The 14,539-nt window shown below is 55.2% G+C and overlaps 1 protein-coding gene across 4 annotated transcripts in view; it reads right to left on the bottom strand.

The window, feature by feature from the left end:
* Positions 1-14,539, bottom strand: part of CACNA2D2 (calcium voltage-gated channel auxiliary subunit alpha2delta 2) — a 141,961-nt gene that overhangs the window by 106,458 nt on the left and 20,964 nt on the right. For all 4 annotated transcript variants that reach the window (XM_025375029.1, XM_025375031.1, XM_025375030.1 and 1 more), the window contains exon 2: positions 8,852-8,933. In XM_025375029.1, the coding sequence (XP_025230814.1) occupies positions 8,852-8,933 (82 nt within the window). The remainder of the gene's footprint in view (positions 1-8,851; positions 8,934-14,539) is intronic.

The following is a 14,539-nucleotide window of genomic DNA, read 5'->3' as shown; positions in this document are numbered from 1 at the left end:
GTGTGTGCATAGCCTGCCTCTCCATCCAGACAGCACACCCTTGCATACTGAGATCAGGTCCTCAAGCTCCGATGGTCAGTCACTTGGTTCCCTGCTTCAGGAGAACCCAAAGACAGACAAGGAGGGGGTCTGCTCAGGAGCCAACCCTTGCCTCAGTCTCTCCCACCTCCAAGGAGCAGGCCAGCTTCTGTTCAGAACTGTCGGGTCCCAAGGAGACAGATATAAGAAAGAGAAAAGGTTTATGGCTCCGTAACTTTCTCCAAACATAAAATCTCCACTTACAAGGTGAGGGCAGCCACACTCAAGAGAAGGTGGAGGGAGGTCATGCTGAGCCTCCATCTCCTGTCTGGTTGTGTGGAATGCTGCTCCTGCCGCCCCTGGGGCTGGCTGTGGTTTGTCAGAACCAATTACTTCTCTGCCTCCGCCAAGTGCTTGGGGCTTCACGAATCTGAGGCAAGTGTCCCCATGGCTGCCACTGATCCAGCAATGGAAGGGAGTGAAGGCTGGGGGAGGAATGCAGATTGGGTCAACTGTCCCTGGGGGGGCTGAGCATGAAACCCATTCAGCCCTCTGTCTCCAACCCCCATCTCCCACCCTCGAACATGCAGACCAGCCTCCGGCTCTGGACATGGCAGCCCTGTCCCTTTTCAGAGACGGATGCAGAGTCCAGTTGGGGTGACAGCAGACCCTGTCTACTCTTCAACAAGATGCAAGGGCTGGCCACGCAATGGCTCACGCCTATAATCCCAGCACTTTGGAAGGCCGAGGTGGGTGGATCACAAGGTCAGGAAACTGAGACCATCCTGGCAGCACAGTGGAACCCCATCTCTACTAAAAATACAAAAAATTAGCCAGGCGTGGTGGCGGGCGCCTGTAGTCCCAGCTACTCAGGAGGCTGAGGCAGAAGAATGGCGTGAACCCAGGAGCAGAGCTTGCAGTGAGCCGAGATCGCGTCACTGCACTCCAGCCTGGATGACAGAATGAGACTCCATCTCAAAAAAAAAAAAAAAAAAAAAGATAGATGCAAGGGCTGAGTTCAAACTGACCCTCCGCTGTCCTGCTATAAGGCCAGCCTCCCTAGGGACCTCTGAAGAGAACCAGCAAGTTCATCAGAATACTGTGTGTGTGTGTGCGCGCATGCGTGTGTGTGTGTGTCTGTGTGTGCGCAGGGCTTTAGAAAAGTTTCACAGACAAACTTTGCTGATCCCCAAGATGGAAGGATTGAGCAGCCCTCACTTCAGGGAAGGGCCCTGCAGCAAAGCCAAAGGTTAGCGACTAAAATCTTCCAGGCAGAGCAGTGCTGTCTGCCTAGGGAGGTTCTGCTCATGGCCACTGAGATTGTCTCCTCCTTAAACTGAGGGACAGAGAACCCAGACAGAGAAACTTCCAGAGATCCTGAGAGATTCCACCCTCAAGAACCCCCAATCCTCATCTCTGGCCTCAGCCACTCTATTGTCTTATCCACTAACTTCCCCATTCCCAACGCCAACATCTAGGCACAGGTCAGAGTTGGGTGGCTTTGTATGACCCCCTACTCCATTCCATCTGCTTCTCTCTCTTTTTCTTTTTTTTAATTTTTTTTTTGAGACAGAATCTTACTCTGCTGCCCAGGGTGGAGTGCAGTAGAGTGATCTCAGCTCACTGCAACCTCCACCTCCCAGGTTCAAGCAATTTTCCTGTCTCAGCATCCCAAGTACCTGGGATTACAGGCATGCACCACCATGCCTAGCTAGTTTTTCTATTTTTAGTAGAGATGCGGTTTTGCTATGTTGGCCAGGCTGGTCTCGAACTCCTGGCCTCAAGTCACCTGCCCGTCTCAGCCTCCCAAAGTGCTGGGATTACAGGCATGAGCCACCACACCCAGCTGTCCATCCCCTTCTTTAAGCCCATGGGGCCTGAGAAACAAGGTGTCAACTTGTTGACTGATTGTAGAAACTGACTCACAGTTTTCCAGGGTAAAGGGGCCCTTCCTTTTGCCTCCACCCATCTCCTCCCCAACAGCGTCTCTGCAGCTAGCTCCCTGGATTTCCGGCCAAAGAAATCACCTACCCTTCCCTGGTCCACAGGCCCTGTTTTTTCAAGCTCTGCTCCAGCTTGGTGGCCTTTGTGCCTCTCTTAGGGAGATGTCCCTAAAAGGTGTCATGATCAGCAGAGATGAGGGGACCAGTTTCTAAACCCTGGGCTGAACCAAGCAGAAAGGACACCTTGAGCACGTGAACTTTTCTAAACTGTGATCAACCTCTGGAAGGGCAGGAAGTTGACAGTGGTTGTGGGGGTGGGGGTGGGGCAAAGGCACCCCACACTTATGCAGGGCTACCTGCAGCCATTCCTTGCTCCTGCTCCCCTGAGATCTTCAGGTACCCCATGAGACAGTACTGCTTGGATCCCCATTTCCCAGGTGAGGGAACCAAGGCTCAGAGAGGCAGGACAACATGTCTCGGGTCCCACAGTGGCTGCCCTTCCTGTCTGCTTCATCCTTTCACCACCTCCCACCATCCAGCTGCTGCCCCTGGTACAGGCCCTAGGTTCAAATCCAAATCCAGCTTGGCCTCAGCTGTGGGACCACAGGCAGGTTCTACCTTCAGAAGGTACAGCTTTTCCTGCCACTTCTCTCCCACTCCAAGCTGTTCCCATCCCCTGGGAACTGATCTTGGAAGTACCCTCTGTGACCTGTTGGCACAAGCTGGAAGCTGGAGGCCCCTCTCCATGACTGCACCACCAGCTGATCCGACCCAGAGATGCTGCCCCCACAGACCTGCCCCTCTGCACCCATGGCCTCCACAGAAACCTGGGGGGCAACTCCCTGCTGAGGCTGCTCAGAATCCCAGAAGCCTCAGAGCAGGGTTCCCTGCCCCAGCCCTGCCCTGCCAGGACTGTAGGAGCCAGGGGCCCACATGCAGCCAGGCCTCTCTGGGGCCTTCCAGTCACTGCATCTCTACCTTCTCTAGGCTGTTCTGACACAATACCCTCATTCCAGGGGGCAGGAAGAAAGGAAGCCTGGCAGGGAACAAGGGACTGAGAAGGGGACCCATACCTGGCCCACCCTCAGCAGCCTGGGGGAGCCACTGGGGTGGGGGAGGCTCCAGGTGGCTGGTGCCACAGAAGGGGTGGCCAACATGACCCAGGGTCCCTGGGGCAGGCATCCCAGGACAGTTCCCCTGCCCACACAGCCCCTCTCTGATGAGGGTATGTGGAAGGATATGGGAGACCTAAGCCAGTCAGCTGGCCCAGGCCAGATGCCTGCCATGGATGAAATGGTTTTAGAAAAGCTTCTCAAAAATGGCATTTTCTCCTGCCAGCAACAACAGAGTGTGTGTGTATATGGGGGGAGGAGGCAGCGGGGAGGTCAGGATGGCAACAGCCACTCCCCATCCAATCCTATGTCTCCCCACACAGTGCTCAGGAGAGAACATTCCCACACTTTACAGTGGGCGGGGAAGGGGGGTACCAGAAGAGGCTGCCCCCAGGTCAGGGCCTGGGAAAGAAAGAGGTAGAGAGCAGGCTGGGTTGGGGGGACACAGAGGGGGTCTAGGCAGGGCTTTGGTCAGGTTCCTGTGCATCTGCCTCTCTCTACCCAATTACGCTCGAGCAGCGGCCTCACCACGTCTCAGACACCCTCCCAGGAGCCCCCCCTTTAGCCCCACACATCCCCACTGGGTGCCAAGCAAGAGGACCATATGGAGGGAATAATAAGACAATTAACTTTCCATTAAAGAATAATATATGTGCGTTTTTAGGGAGGCAAGTGACAGCAATCCCTATCCAGCGGCATATTTCACACTCGCGCTTCCCCATCACCCCCCACCCTGATGCGCCCCACATCCCCATCATCTACACCAGGAGACGAGGGCGCCGCTGGGCCTCACCAGGAGGTGGCTGGGTAGAGGGGTGGAGGCTGCGTGATGAGCAAATGCAGAGCCCGGAGATGCTGGCTCCGAGGCTGCAGGAGCCCTGCAGAGGGGCTGTGCCATGCTGGCCACCCCTCACCTGACTCTCGGTGCGTCAGTGTGACAGCCTGTGCCATTGGGGGACCTGGCCAAGTAGCTGCATGCCTGTCTCCAGGGGGCACATGTTAACCACAGTGCCCTGGTGAAAGGACCTTCTGTGGGGTCTAGGGGGAACAGCTTCTTGTGCTCCTCCTGCCTGGCCCTCTGGGCGCCCCTCCCCACCAGCTTCCTTCTTCCTCTTCTGCTCCAGCCCCTCTAAGGTTCTGAGGTTCCCTGGCACTTGTGGGCACTGCTAACCCCACTTGGGATGCCCAGATGCTCAGAGGGCACCCGCCCAGGGTGTACCCTCCCTAGATGGGAATAGAGTGCAGCCTCAGTCAGCACCCCCAGAATCAGTGTGTGAGTGTGCATGTGTTTCAGAAGTTGGTGGTGCCAGCCGAGGAGGAGGGTGGAAGGGGACAGGGGGAGGCCTGTCTCAAAGGCACCTGCAGAGGGACCCTGTCCCACCTACCTGAGCCCCTCGGGAAAGGGGCCCTGGACATGGCCAGATTTTGGTCCATGCCGGGAGCCAGCTCCAGATGTGGCACTCCACAAATATTAATTACACATTACTGAGAAGTGCTGAGCAGACGGGGCACAGAGATGGCGGGGGCAGACAAGATGGAGTAGCTGGAGTAAGGCTGTGCTGCTGTCACTGTTGGAAAATGCCATTCCTGGCCACCCACAAGAAGTGGAGACACACAGACACCATTGACCTGAATCACCATGACTGTCCAGAGAAGCACAGAAGTGGGGAGGGGAACAAAAGACTCAGGTTGGGGATTTCCAAGTCCTGGGGTCCCATTCTCTATGAATGCAGGCTCAGCAGTCCGGGGGAGTGGTGGCCCCAGGTAGCTCCTCTGCTAGACAGCTCCCCTGCCACCACTCAGGACTGGCCTGTCAAGGATCCACTATGAGATTGGCTGGTGGAGACAGCAGCCAGGGTGTCAGTTTCCCCATTTGTATGATAGGATCACAGGAATAACTAGCAGCATATAGCTGGGGTAAGGCCATCCTGGGATTGAGGCAGGCAGGACATGGGTCACGCTGTACACCATTCCTGCCCTGACTGGCAGGCAAGCTATGAGTGGTTGATGAGGACTGGGAAAGGCTTCCATGGGTCCAGAATTGGCTTGAGTCTTCCCAAAGGGTAGCCTGTGGCCTCCAAACATGGCTGTCCTGGGTTCCTGCTCCTAGCCCAGCCCTGGCCAGGCAGCTCTAGCCTTAGCCCTAACCCCAGGCAGAGGAGCTTCTCTCCTTCTGTAGAGATCCTCCAAGGAAGGTGTCTCTCTGAGGTCAGGAATGCATCCCAGGCTGGCATGCCTCAGGAGCCAACTGATTCTTCATCATGTCTGACTATAATCTCTCCTGCTTTGCTTTCCCACCAGGTTCCCAGCATTGCTCCCCCTGGACCCTAGATACCTAGCCAGAAGAGGGTAGGTTCCTGGCTGTACCTATCAGAGTGACCTGGGCTTCAGAGAGGGGAGACCTGTCCCAGCTCCACATCCTCCCCACCCCCATTCCCCATGCACCCCCAGGCAACTGATGAATTATTCATCCTGATCAACCTCATTATGTAAATGAGCTCAGAGCCCATGCATATGCTCTCTGTTTTCCCCGCAGGATGGGACAATATGGTGCTGAAGGGGGAGAGTGGAAAAGAGGCTCCAGAGACCTTGCTCAGGCCCTAGGGGCTCTGCAGGGGGAGATCACAGTAGGGTCTATATTTTCACGGCCTATTCAGGGCAAGAGTGGGCCACAGGCGGGGAGAGTTGGGCTGGGGAACCCAAGAGGATGCGACTCAGGGTGTCTGGCCAAGCGTGGGGGTGGGGACAACACGTGAGCACCAGGCCACAAGGAGAGCTCCAGCTATGCCCTAGCTGTGATGTTAGATGAGGAAATGAGATGGGGTTTTCACAGGGAGTGCCCACCATGCCACAGAAGTATGCCACAGTTTCAACCTGTAAATGGGCCAGTCTGTACCCAGCCATGCCTCCATGGGGTTTATGGTGAGGTCAGGAGAAGGAAAGTGCCAAGGCAAGGAAAACATTCCCAAACGCTACTGTCTGCAGTTTCTGCACTCTGGCAGCTGCCAGCCCTCGTGGCTCCAAGCTACTGGGGGTGGGTCAGCCTCTAGGATGGGGGCACGCAGGCTGGGCAGCCTTTGAGGGGAAGAAGGCCAAGGGGCCCAGATGCCAGATCACCCCAGCTGTTTGGGGGCAACTCAGAATCAGCTCAAGGAGGGCTGAGGAGGAGCAGCCCCAGTGGCGGCCGAGGCTGTCAGCTTGGCAAAGCTGGTGCCAGGGTCTGCAGCAGTATCATAGCTGGGTCAGGGCTTTGCTCCAAGCATCCTCCTGACCTATCAGAGCCAGGCATGGGCTGGGCACACGGACTGTCTTCGTGTGCATTTGGAGAGCAATGGTGGCTCAGTCGGGGTCAGGGGTGAGTTGTGGAGCGCTAGGGAGCCAACCGGTTGGCTCCTCCTGCTCCCACAGGGTTGCCCTCTTCCTCTAGAACTCTATGCCTCAACCCCCAACTCCCACACCCACCTCACCAGAGTGCCCTGTGCCAAGAAACAGCCCCAGAGCTGTCAGAAGTAAGAGGCTGAAGAAGCAGACGAGGAAAACTAGAGCAGGACAGAGAGCCACTGGAGAGCTGGCAGCCATCGGCAGGCAGAGGCACTCCACCAGAGTGCCAGGAGGAGCCGGGGACGCTAGGTCAGCACTTCTCTGCCTGCCTGCCTGCCATGCTGAGCATGGCCCCGCTCTGGCCCAGCTCCCTATTGCCCCAGGCTCATCTTGTCCACCCTGCCACGAAGGGAAGTGGAGCCAGAGCCGGACCTGCACTTTGGAACAGGAGTCAGGAGCACTGGGTCCATGCCCCAGCTCTGCTACAAGCCAGCAGCATGACCACCTTGGTGACTGCTGGGCGGGAGAGGGTGGGGGAGACATGCTCACTGATGAAAGTGTCTGGAATCTCTCAAGTCCTATCAGAAAGGAAGGGAAATGATCCCTGGGAGTGAAAATGATCAATGAGGGAAACTCAAATTTGATTTCCAAAAAAGGGGTGTATCTGTATCACCCTGTTCATTGCTGTTTTCACCACTTCATCCTCCAGTCAGACTTCCCAGCCGTGTCACGGGTCAAGAATGAGGATCAGAGAGGATCCAGCGCTCACCCAGGGGCACATGATGGTATGCTGAGCTGGGATTCCATCTCTGGTTCTCACAATCCAGCAAGGTCACTGGTCCAGGCAGACCTTAGGCATGACATATGAACATTATTTTCTCATTGCCAGATATTCAGAGCCTGAGTTGCCCGTAAGTATAAAATAAACAACAACCTCAAGCTAAAGGTTTGAGTCATGAAGGATTATTGACTAGAGGAGTACAGTTAACTCCTGATGTGGGGTATAGTTTATGTCCCGATATGAAACTTGGAAAGGTGCTGGATGCACACATCAGGGAGCTATCATCCCTTCATTAGCCCACACAGCTATCCTTGGCAGTGGCTACTTGGAGCCTGGTTAGTGCTGGGTGCTATTCCTGAGCCTAAATTGACTCCTGTTCCGGAACAGCTTTTCCTACAGCACTTTCTCTGGAAAGCTCTGCCGGCCTCCAAGTGTGGCTGAGTCATTGAGAGTTCACAGGAAGAGAGTGTGATGGAGGCTGCTGAAATCCAAGCCCAGCAACCAGGAAAGGGGTGTTTAGTGTCGCTGGGTCACTGGCAGGGAGGACACAGACCTCCAGACCTGGACTCTCCCTCCCCATGGCATTGCCACGTCCTTAGCCACCCCTGACCAGCCCCAGCCTGGGCCAGAGGTCCTACGTCCACGCCCAATGTCAACACACTAGCTGCCACCCCCACTTCCTGGGCACCAGCTATAAGCTAAGTGTGAGGAAGGGATTGAGGACAAGCCCCATGGTCCCTGCTCCACCGAGGTTACATCTGCTGACCTTGGCCCTGACCAGCAGGGACAACAGGAACACAGTGGATATATAATCCCCAAACCCTGGACCTGGACTCCTGACTGGACCAGCAACAGTAGGTCAGCTTACTCTGCGGTTCCCAGGCAACTCTCAGTGGGAGACCCCCATTTAATCCCCTGCTCAGTTCTGGTCAGTACCTCCTGGCCCAAGCCCCTGACAACAAGATCCTCAAAGACCACACGTACCCTGGGAGTCGCAGCTCCATCACTCCAAGAGCTCGGCCCTCCCAGCCTCTGCATCTCCACATAGAGAGCAATGGCTCAGGAGCCCGGGGCCTGACAGCAGCACATTTTGCAGCTTCCAGGGGTGACGGATGGCCTGCTCTTCACATCACTATTTCAAACATTAACATAATCTCCCAGGATGAATGTGGTGGCTGGTGCCTAATCAATCACCCCTCCCGCACCTTGATCCCTCATCCCGCCAGGCATGGGATTTCCACTGTCTCCTGCTACAGCGCCTCAAGCACTGCTTTCAGGCTGGTGCGGACCGGCCATCCCATTGTTTCCTGGATTCCTTCAGCTCCTGTTCACCCCTGTGTCCACTGACCCCTCCTGGGCCTGGGCTCCCACACTAGGTGTGCCTCAGACACAGACCTCTCCCTCCCGAAAGCCCAAAAAGCTCCAAATCCCTTTCAGCAACAGGGTCATCGTCCAAGCCAGGTGGTGGCTCCGATCATTGCCTCAGGAAGAGCAGGCCAGGCCCCAGAGGAGCGCTGCCCATCCAGTCATGTCCCCACCTGCCCCCATGGGCCCATCAGGTCTCACCACACCAGGACCTCCATTAAACCAAATCTTTCTCACTCCTTATTTCGGAAGCTTTCCCCCTTCCCTTGGAAGAGGGTCCCTGAAGAGACAGCAAATGGCACCAGGCTCACCTCACGGAGCTGCTGGACACCTCCAAAAATCCGCATCACGCCGTCGACCTCCTGCTCCAGACGCCGGGCCCAGTGCTGCATCCTGCGTGCAGAGAGAGGACAGAGGTGTCAGGAGGGCCCGCCCAGAGCTGGCACAGCCCCGCCCCAGCCACCCGGGGGCACCAGGGGCAGCCATCCACTCACACCCCAATTTTCACTAGAGGAGGACCCACAGCAAGGAGCCAGCAAGTGCCTGCGATTCCCCTTTGAAGTCCAGACCCAGTGGCCCAGGTGCTCCTCATGCACTGTGGGGTGGCAGGGAGGAGAGAGGACTGCATTGTGGATGTGCTGAAGGAGCTCAGCAGCTTGGAGAAGCCTGCAGTGAGGCTACTTTTCATTGTGAAGAGCCAGCCCTTGATGTAGCTGCTCTGAACATGGGGACTTCTGGACACCACAGAGGAGGGGGACATGACAGAGCCTCAGGGAGTGAGGTCTGCTGGATCTTGGAGCCTCCTGTTTCCAAGGCCAGGTGGGGCCTAGGGAAGGGGAGGGAACACTGCTGTCACCAAGTCATTGTGTAACTGGGCAGGTCCCTGCCCCTGAAGGTCTCACCTGAGCAGTGGACATGGAGAGTTCCAGATTAGGCAGCCCTTGCCTACCCAACACCCTGATAGACAGACGCTTACCCGAGGCTCATTGCCGGATGTCCAGCAGGAACCACCCACTCATGAGTCCACTGCAGACCATCCTGCCCCACAATCCACCTGAGCCACATCCTGAGCAGGTCTCCCTCACACTGGTACCACCCTGGGATTGTTTTAACCCATTTGTATCTCAGCTTCCTTCTCCGGAACACAGGGATAATTTGGGGCCACCTCTCAGGGTCTTATAAAAACACATGAGAATAGGTAAGTCAAGGGTGCTTGCTGCACAGGGATCTTTGTGAGTGGACAGGATGGACAGTTGGTCACATGGCCCTCTATTCTCAGACCCACAGCCTGGAAGAGGGAAGGAGTCTGGGGCAAGGCCTCGCCTGGGTTCAGATGTGTGACCTACACCCTTAAGCAGAGCCAGATCAGGCCAGCAAAACCACACTAGACCTTGCCAGCAGCCAGCCAGAGAGAACCACACAGACCCATGCCCTCATGCATCTGAAAAGGTATCTCAACTTCCCCATCCCACTTGACACACTCCCATTTTACAGACCAAGGCCTTTCCAGGAAAGGCGCACAAAAAAATTACCATGAAGATTTAAATAAGCCATGGGTCAAACACAGCCCACAGGGTACAGTAGGGGCAGGGTGATGTCAGCTCCCCAGCCTCTGGAGGTACCCCGGGAGCCATGGGGTCCAGAAGATTGCATCTGGCCCCAACTCCCTGGGCCTGCTGCCTCCTCCAGTGCTGTTCTGGCTCCATGGGTCAGAGGAGCCCAAGCCTCTACCTGGCCTCCTGCCCCGCCTCCCCTACTCAAGCCTGTGACTAGGGGGCTGGGCCCATGCCACTGTATGTGCCTGGGTCGGTTGGCATGGGAACTCAGAGCAGGAGGCAGGCAGATCACTAATTGCAATTTGCCAAGCTGAATGTCAGGACCATGATGGAAAAAAAAATCAACATCAAAAGAAAGAGGTATTAGCTTCGGCTTGTTGCTGGCTGAGCCACAGCCAGATTCCCTCCTCCGCTCCCCACCACAGGGGAGAATCTAACCCTGAATGCGGGAGGAGGCCAGGCTGCAGGCTGAGCTAAGAAGGGCAAGCAGGCCTCAGCCGCCAGCCTGGGGAGGGCAAAGGGCAGCAGAAAATTGACAGCCTGCGTGATCCCTGGCACCTGTCCACCAGGCACTCATCTCTTGGGCCTGGCTATAGGTGGACAACATAGCGGATGGCTCCTTCGTGCTTCTGCGATGGAGCCCTGGGGGTTAACGTTGGGATGAGCTATCACAGTCAGCCAGGCAGGGGGCAGACAAATGGGCAGAGTGAGGATCTGATCCCCGAAGGGAACCATTAGCTCTGCCCTGGCCCTGACCCTGACCTCAGCCACTCACTGGTGTAGAGGACAAAATGCCAGTCAATCCTTCCTGGGACTCATATGTGCATGAGCATCCACTACATATAAGGTGCACTGCCAGCATACCACCTACTTTCTTGCTTCAGTCCTCGTAAAGAAGCAAACATTATCATCCCACCTTACAGATAAGGAAACTGAGGCATAGAGGGTTCAACTGAACTGCCCAAGGTCACCTATCCAGGAATTAGTGAACACAGGACTTGCCCCAGAAGTGTGCTGGAGTCACAAGAGCTGACTCACAAAAGCTGATTCTGTGCACCTCTTCCCAACTCTGCATTCGGTACCGTCACCTGGGGAGCTTGAAATAGGTCATGGTGGGAATATTTGTACCACGGGAATTGGCAAATGCTAGAAACCATGTTTTTCCCCCTGGAGAGCAAATTGTAAACATTTACCAGCACATTACTGGTTCCACCCCAGGCTGTTGACTCTTCTAGTATGTCTATAGGTCTCTGCTTCTAGGATTTCACAGTTAAGTAAAAGAAAATTAATTGGGAGAAGAGACATGGATGCCAAGTTTTATTTTGCTCAGACAACACATTATTATAATCATCGTCATTTCATCTAAAAAGGCTATTTCAACACTAAAATAATTTTTAGAAGAGCCAAGTCTCAGGATAAAGTCCAATCCTTCCCCAAGACATACACGCTCGTTCTCCCTCCCTCCTTGTCTCTCTGTCTTACGCACAGTCTCCTCACTCCCACCCTGAGGCTGAGTAGCTCTAGGCTCTGCTATGGGCTGCAGGAACTGGCCTGCTATGACACAGCAGGCCACACACACCTCCTCCCAAGGTCTAGGGGTGGCTCCGGCCCTTTGCCTGGCATCCTGGACCTGCTGGGCAGACCCCAGGCCTAGCACATTGCCCATCAGCACAGTGCCAGGGAAAACAAGTTACTCTGATTATTCACTTAAATCAAACTCAATTAGGAGGCAATATGCGTGTCTCAGAGTTAAAAAGAAAATAATTCATTCCATTGTCACAGAGATGCAACTTTGTGGGTTCTAGGATTTGGCCAGTGTCCCAGTGCCAGCTCCAAGGGTGACACAGAGGCACTGAGGGGGCCAGGAGTTGACTATGTACCTGCACTGTTCCTGCCTTGTGGCGGAGAAGCCACCCACCAAGCCAGGTCCAACCCTGGCCAGGCAATCGTACTCACTCCAGCAGAAGCGAGAGGGCCTTGGAAAGACAAGGGATACATGGGAATCCCTGCCCCCACTGGGTCAAAGGTAAGCTGATCAAATCCTGCCCAACTTCCCTCTGCTTGGAATCAAGTACCTGGCTCAGCCAATGCCTCCCTGACCAGACAATGTTGCCCACAGGCCACATACCCAACAGGGAGGTAGACCTGCTGGCTCCCCACATCTTTGTAATTTTCCATGCTTTTCATAGAGATGACACTGCTTATCCCTAAGTGCTTCTAAGTGCCAAACTAACAAGACAGTGAGGGGAGAGTGGCCAGGAGGAGACGCAGGCATCTAGGGGCTGCAGTGGCTTAACGACTGGTGTGGGCACAAGAGACTAGGGACCAAGTCACGTCCTCTAATGTGCCCGACCCTAGGGAGATGAACACATTGTGGCTCCATTTCCCAGACAAGAAAATTGAAGCCCCTGGCAAGGATGGGTACAGGGTCACATACTTAAGAGAGAAGCAGACCTGTCCTGACTCCATCTGTTCCATGACCCCATCTTTCCAGGACATTGTAGCCTTTGGGAAGCCTCAGGGGAAAGGCACTTCTGCCGCTGTGTGACCTGGAAGAGTTCTGTCCCTCAGAACCTCAGCTTTTCCATTGGTAAACGGGGGTAATAACGACTGGCTGAATAGTTTTTAACAGGCAAATCCACAGGTTTTTACTGGGCAGTCCCCTGAGGGTTAGCAGCTCCTGCAATACAGCCCCTCCCCTAAGATCTAAGGACTCACTGAGGGCTCAGGATGCCTACGAAAGCTTGTGTGGGGGGTGCGGAGGCTTGTGGGGAAGGGGCGCTGCAGAAGAGTCCTGGCAGGCTGAGGCAGCTCTGCAGGTAAGAAGATGCCACCCTGTGTTGCAGGATGCCAGGCCTTGCTTTCCAGGGCATGGTTCAGAACCAAGAGGAGTTGGGGAGGGAGAGGGGATATCACTATCAGGCAAGGGAGTGACATCATCTATGCGTGGGGTGAAGAGCTGCAGCTGAGGACCCCTTTAGCAGACAGAATCATTGAGACCCCAGCTAGAAGGCTGGGGAGGCCCCATGTCAAACTGCAGCGCATTCAGGTGGGGGCCTCCAGCTTAGGGGCAGCTGCAAATGCTCAGGGGAGGGGGAGGGTAAAGAGGAAGGGGGAGGAACCGGGAGGGGAGGAATGGGAAGGAAGGGGAGGAGGGGAGGAAGGGGAGGAAGGGGGAGGAAGGGAAGGAAGGGGAAGAAAGGGGAGGAAGGGGGAGGAAGGGGGAGGAAGGGGGAGGAAGGGGAGGAGGGGATGGGGAAAAGGGAGAAGAGTCCGTGTGCAGATGCAGCAGCACAGATTAAACTGTTGCCAGTTGTTAATTTTATATGTGAAGTTGTTGATCAGAATGTGATTTAATTGTACAGTATAATCCAGGCTTTTGGAATAAATTATGCAGAAAACTCATCTATAATTAAACAAATCAAAAAACCAGAGACAGGTGACACAGCAGGTTCACCCTCAGAGGGCACGGGTGGGTGTGGGCAGCTGGACCCAGTAGAGGGGCAAGAAAGGATGGGGCAGGGGCTCTGTTCAAGAGCAGACAGGGGCAGGCCTGGGAAGGGCCAAGGCCTGGAAGGGAGCCAGGGGCTCTGAACGCCGGAGCGCTGCCTCTGTGGGCCTTCTCACCACTCACATGGAGGCATTTTTTGTCTTCAAAACCCTGCTGCCTCTCCCAGATGGCCTGTCTGGATAAACCCTGTTCCACTGGGCACCTACAATCAGTCTGCAGCCTTCCCTTCAGCTTGGCAGTTCAGCCACTGTGCTGGGTGAGGGAGTGAGGGGTGGATACTAGGGGTGGGCAGCAGGGGAAGCAGGAGGGCTGGATGACAGGACAGGATGAGGCTGGGGCAGGTGAGGAGTGTGAGAGAGCAGGGACAGCGAAGGCCACTGCTGCCAAGTGCACGGTGAAGCAAACTTGGCAATGGCGGGGTCCCAGGTCTCTTGCTTCTCTCATGATAGGCTGGCCAATTATTCTCCCAGCTCTGGGGAAGGCAACAATTTAAAATAAAGTGCAGGCCAGCTTTATTTGGTGGCTCACCCCTGTAACCCCAGCACTTTGGGAGGCCGAGGTGGGCGGTTTGCTTGAGCCCAGGAATTCGAGACCAGGCTGAGCAACATGGTGAAACCCCGTCTCTACAAAAAATACAAAAATTATCTGGGTGTGGTATCATACACCTGTAGTCCCAGCTACCCGGGAGGCTGAGGTTGGAGGATCACTGAGCCTGGGAGGTCAAGGCTGCAGTGAGCCGAGGTCATGCCACTGTACTCTAGCGTGGGTGACAGAGCGAGACTGTCTCAAAAAAATAAAAATAAAAATAAAAACTATAAAATATAAAGTGCTATTTAATTATTCTGGTTATTTCCACTGGCCTGCTACCTCTCCCACCTCAGCACCTCTGCAGTCTTCTGAAGGGGAAAGACAGACAGGCTGGGGAGGCAAGC

Source organism: Theropithecus gelada, chromosome 2, assembly GCF_003255815.1.
Source record: "Theropithecus gelada isolate Dixy chromosome 2, Tgel_1.0, whole genome shotgun sequence".
Classification (NCBI taxonomy): domain Eukaryota; kingdom Metazoa; phylum Chordata; class Mammalia; order Primates; family Cercopithecidae; genus Theropithecus; species Theropithecus gelada.
Note: the sequence above shows the minus strand (reverse complement) of the source record. Positions and strands in the feature narration are given on the sequence as shown.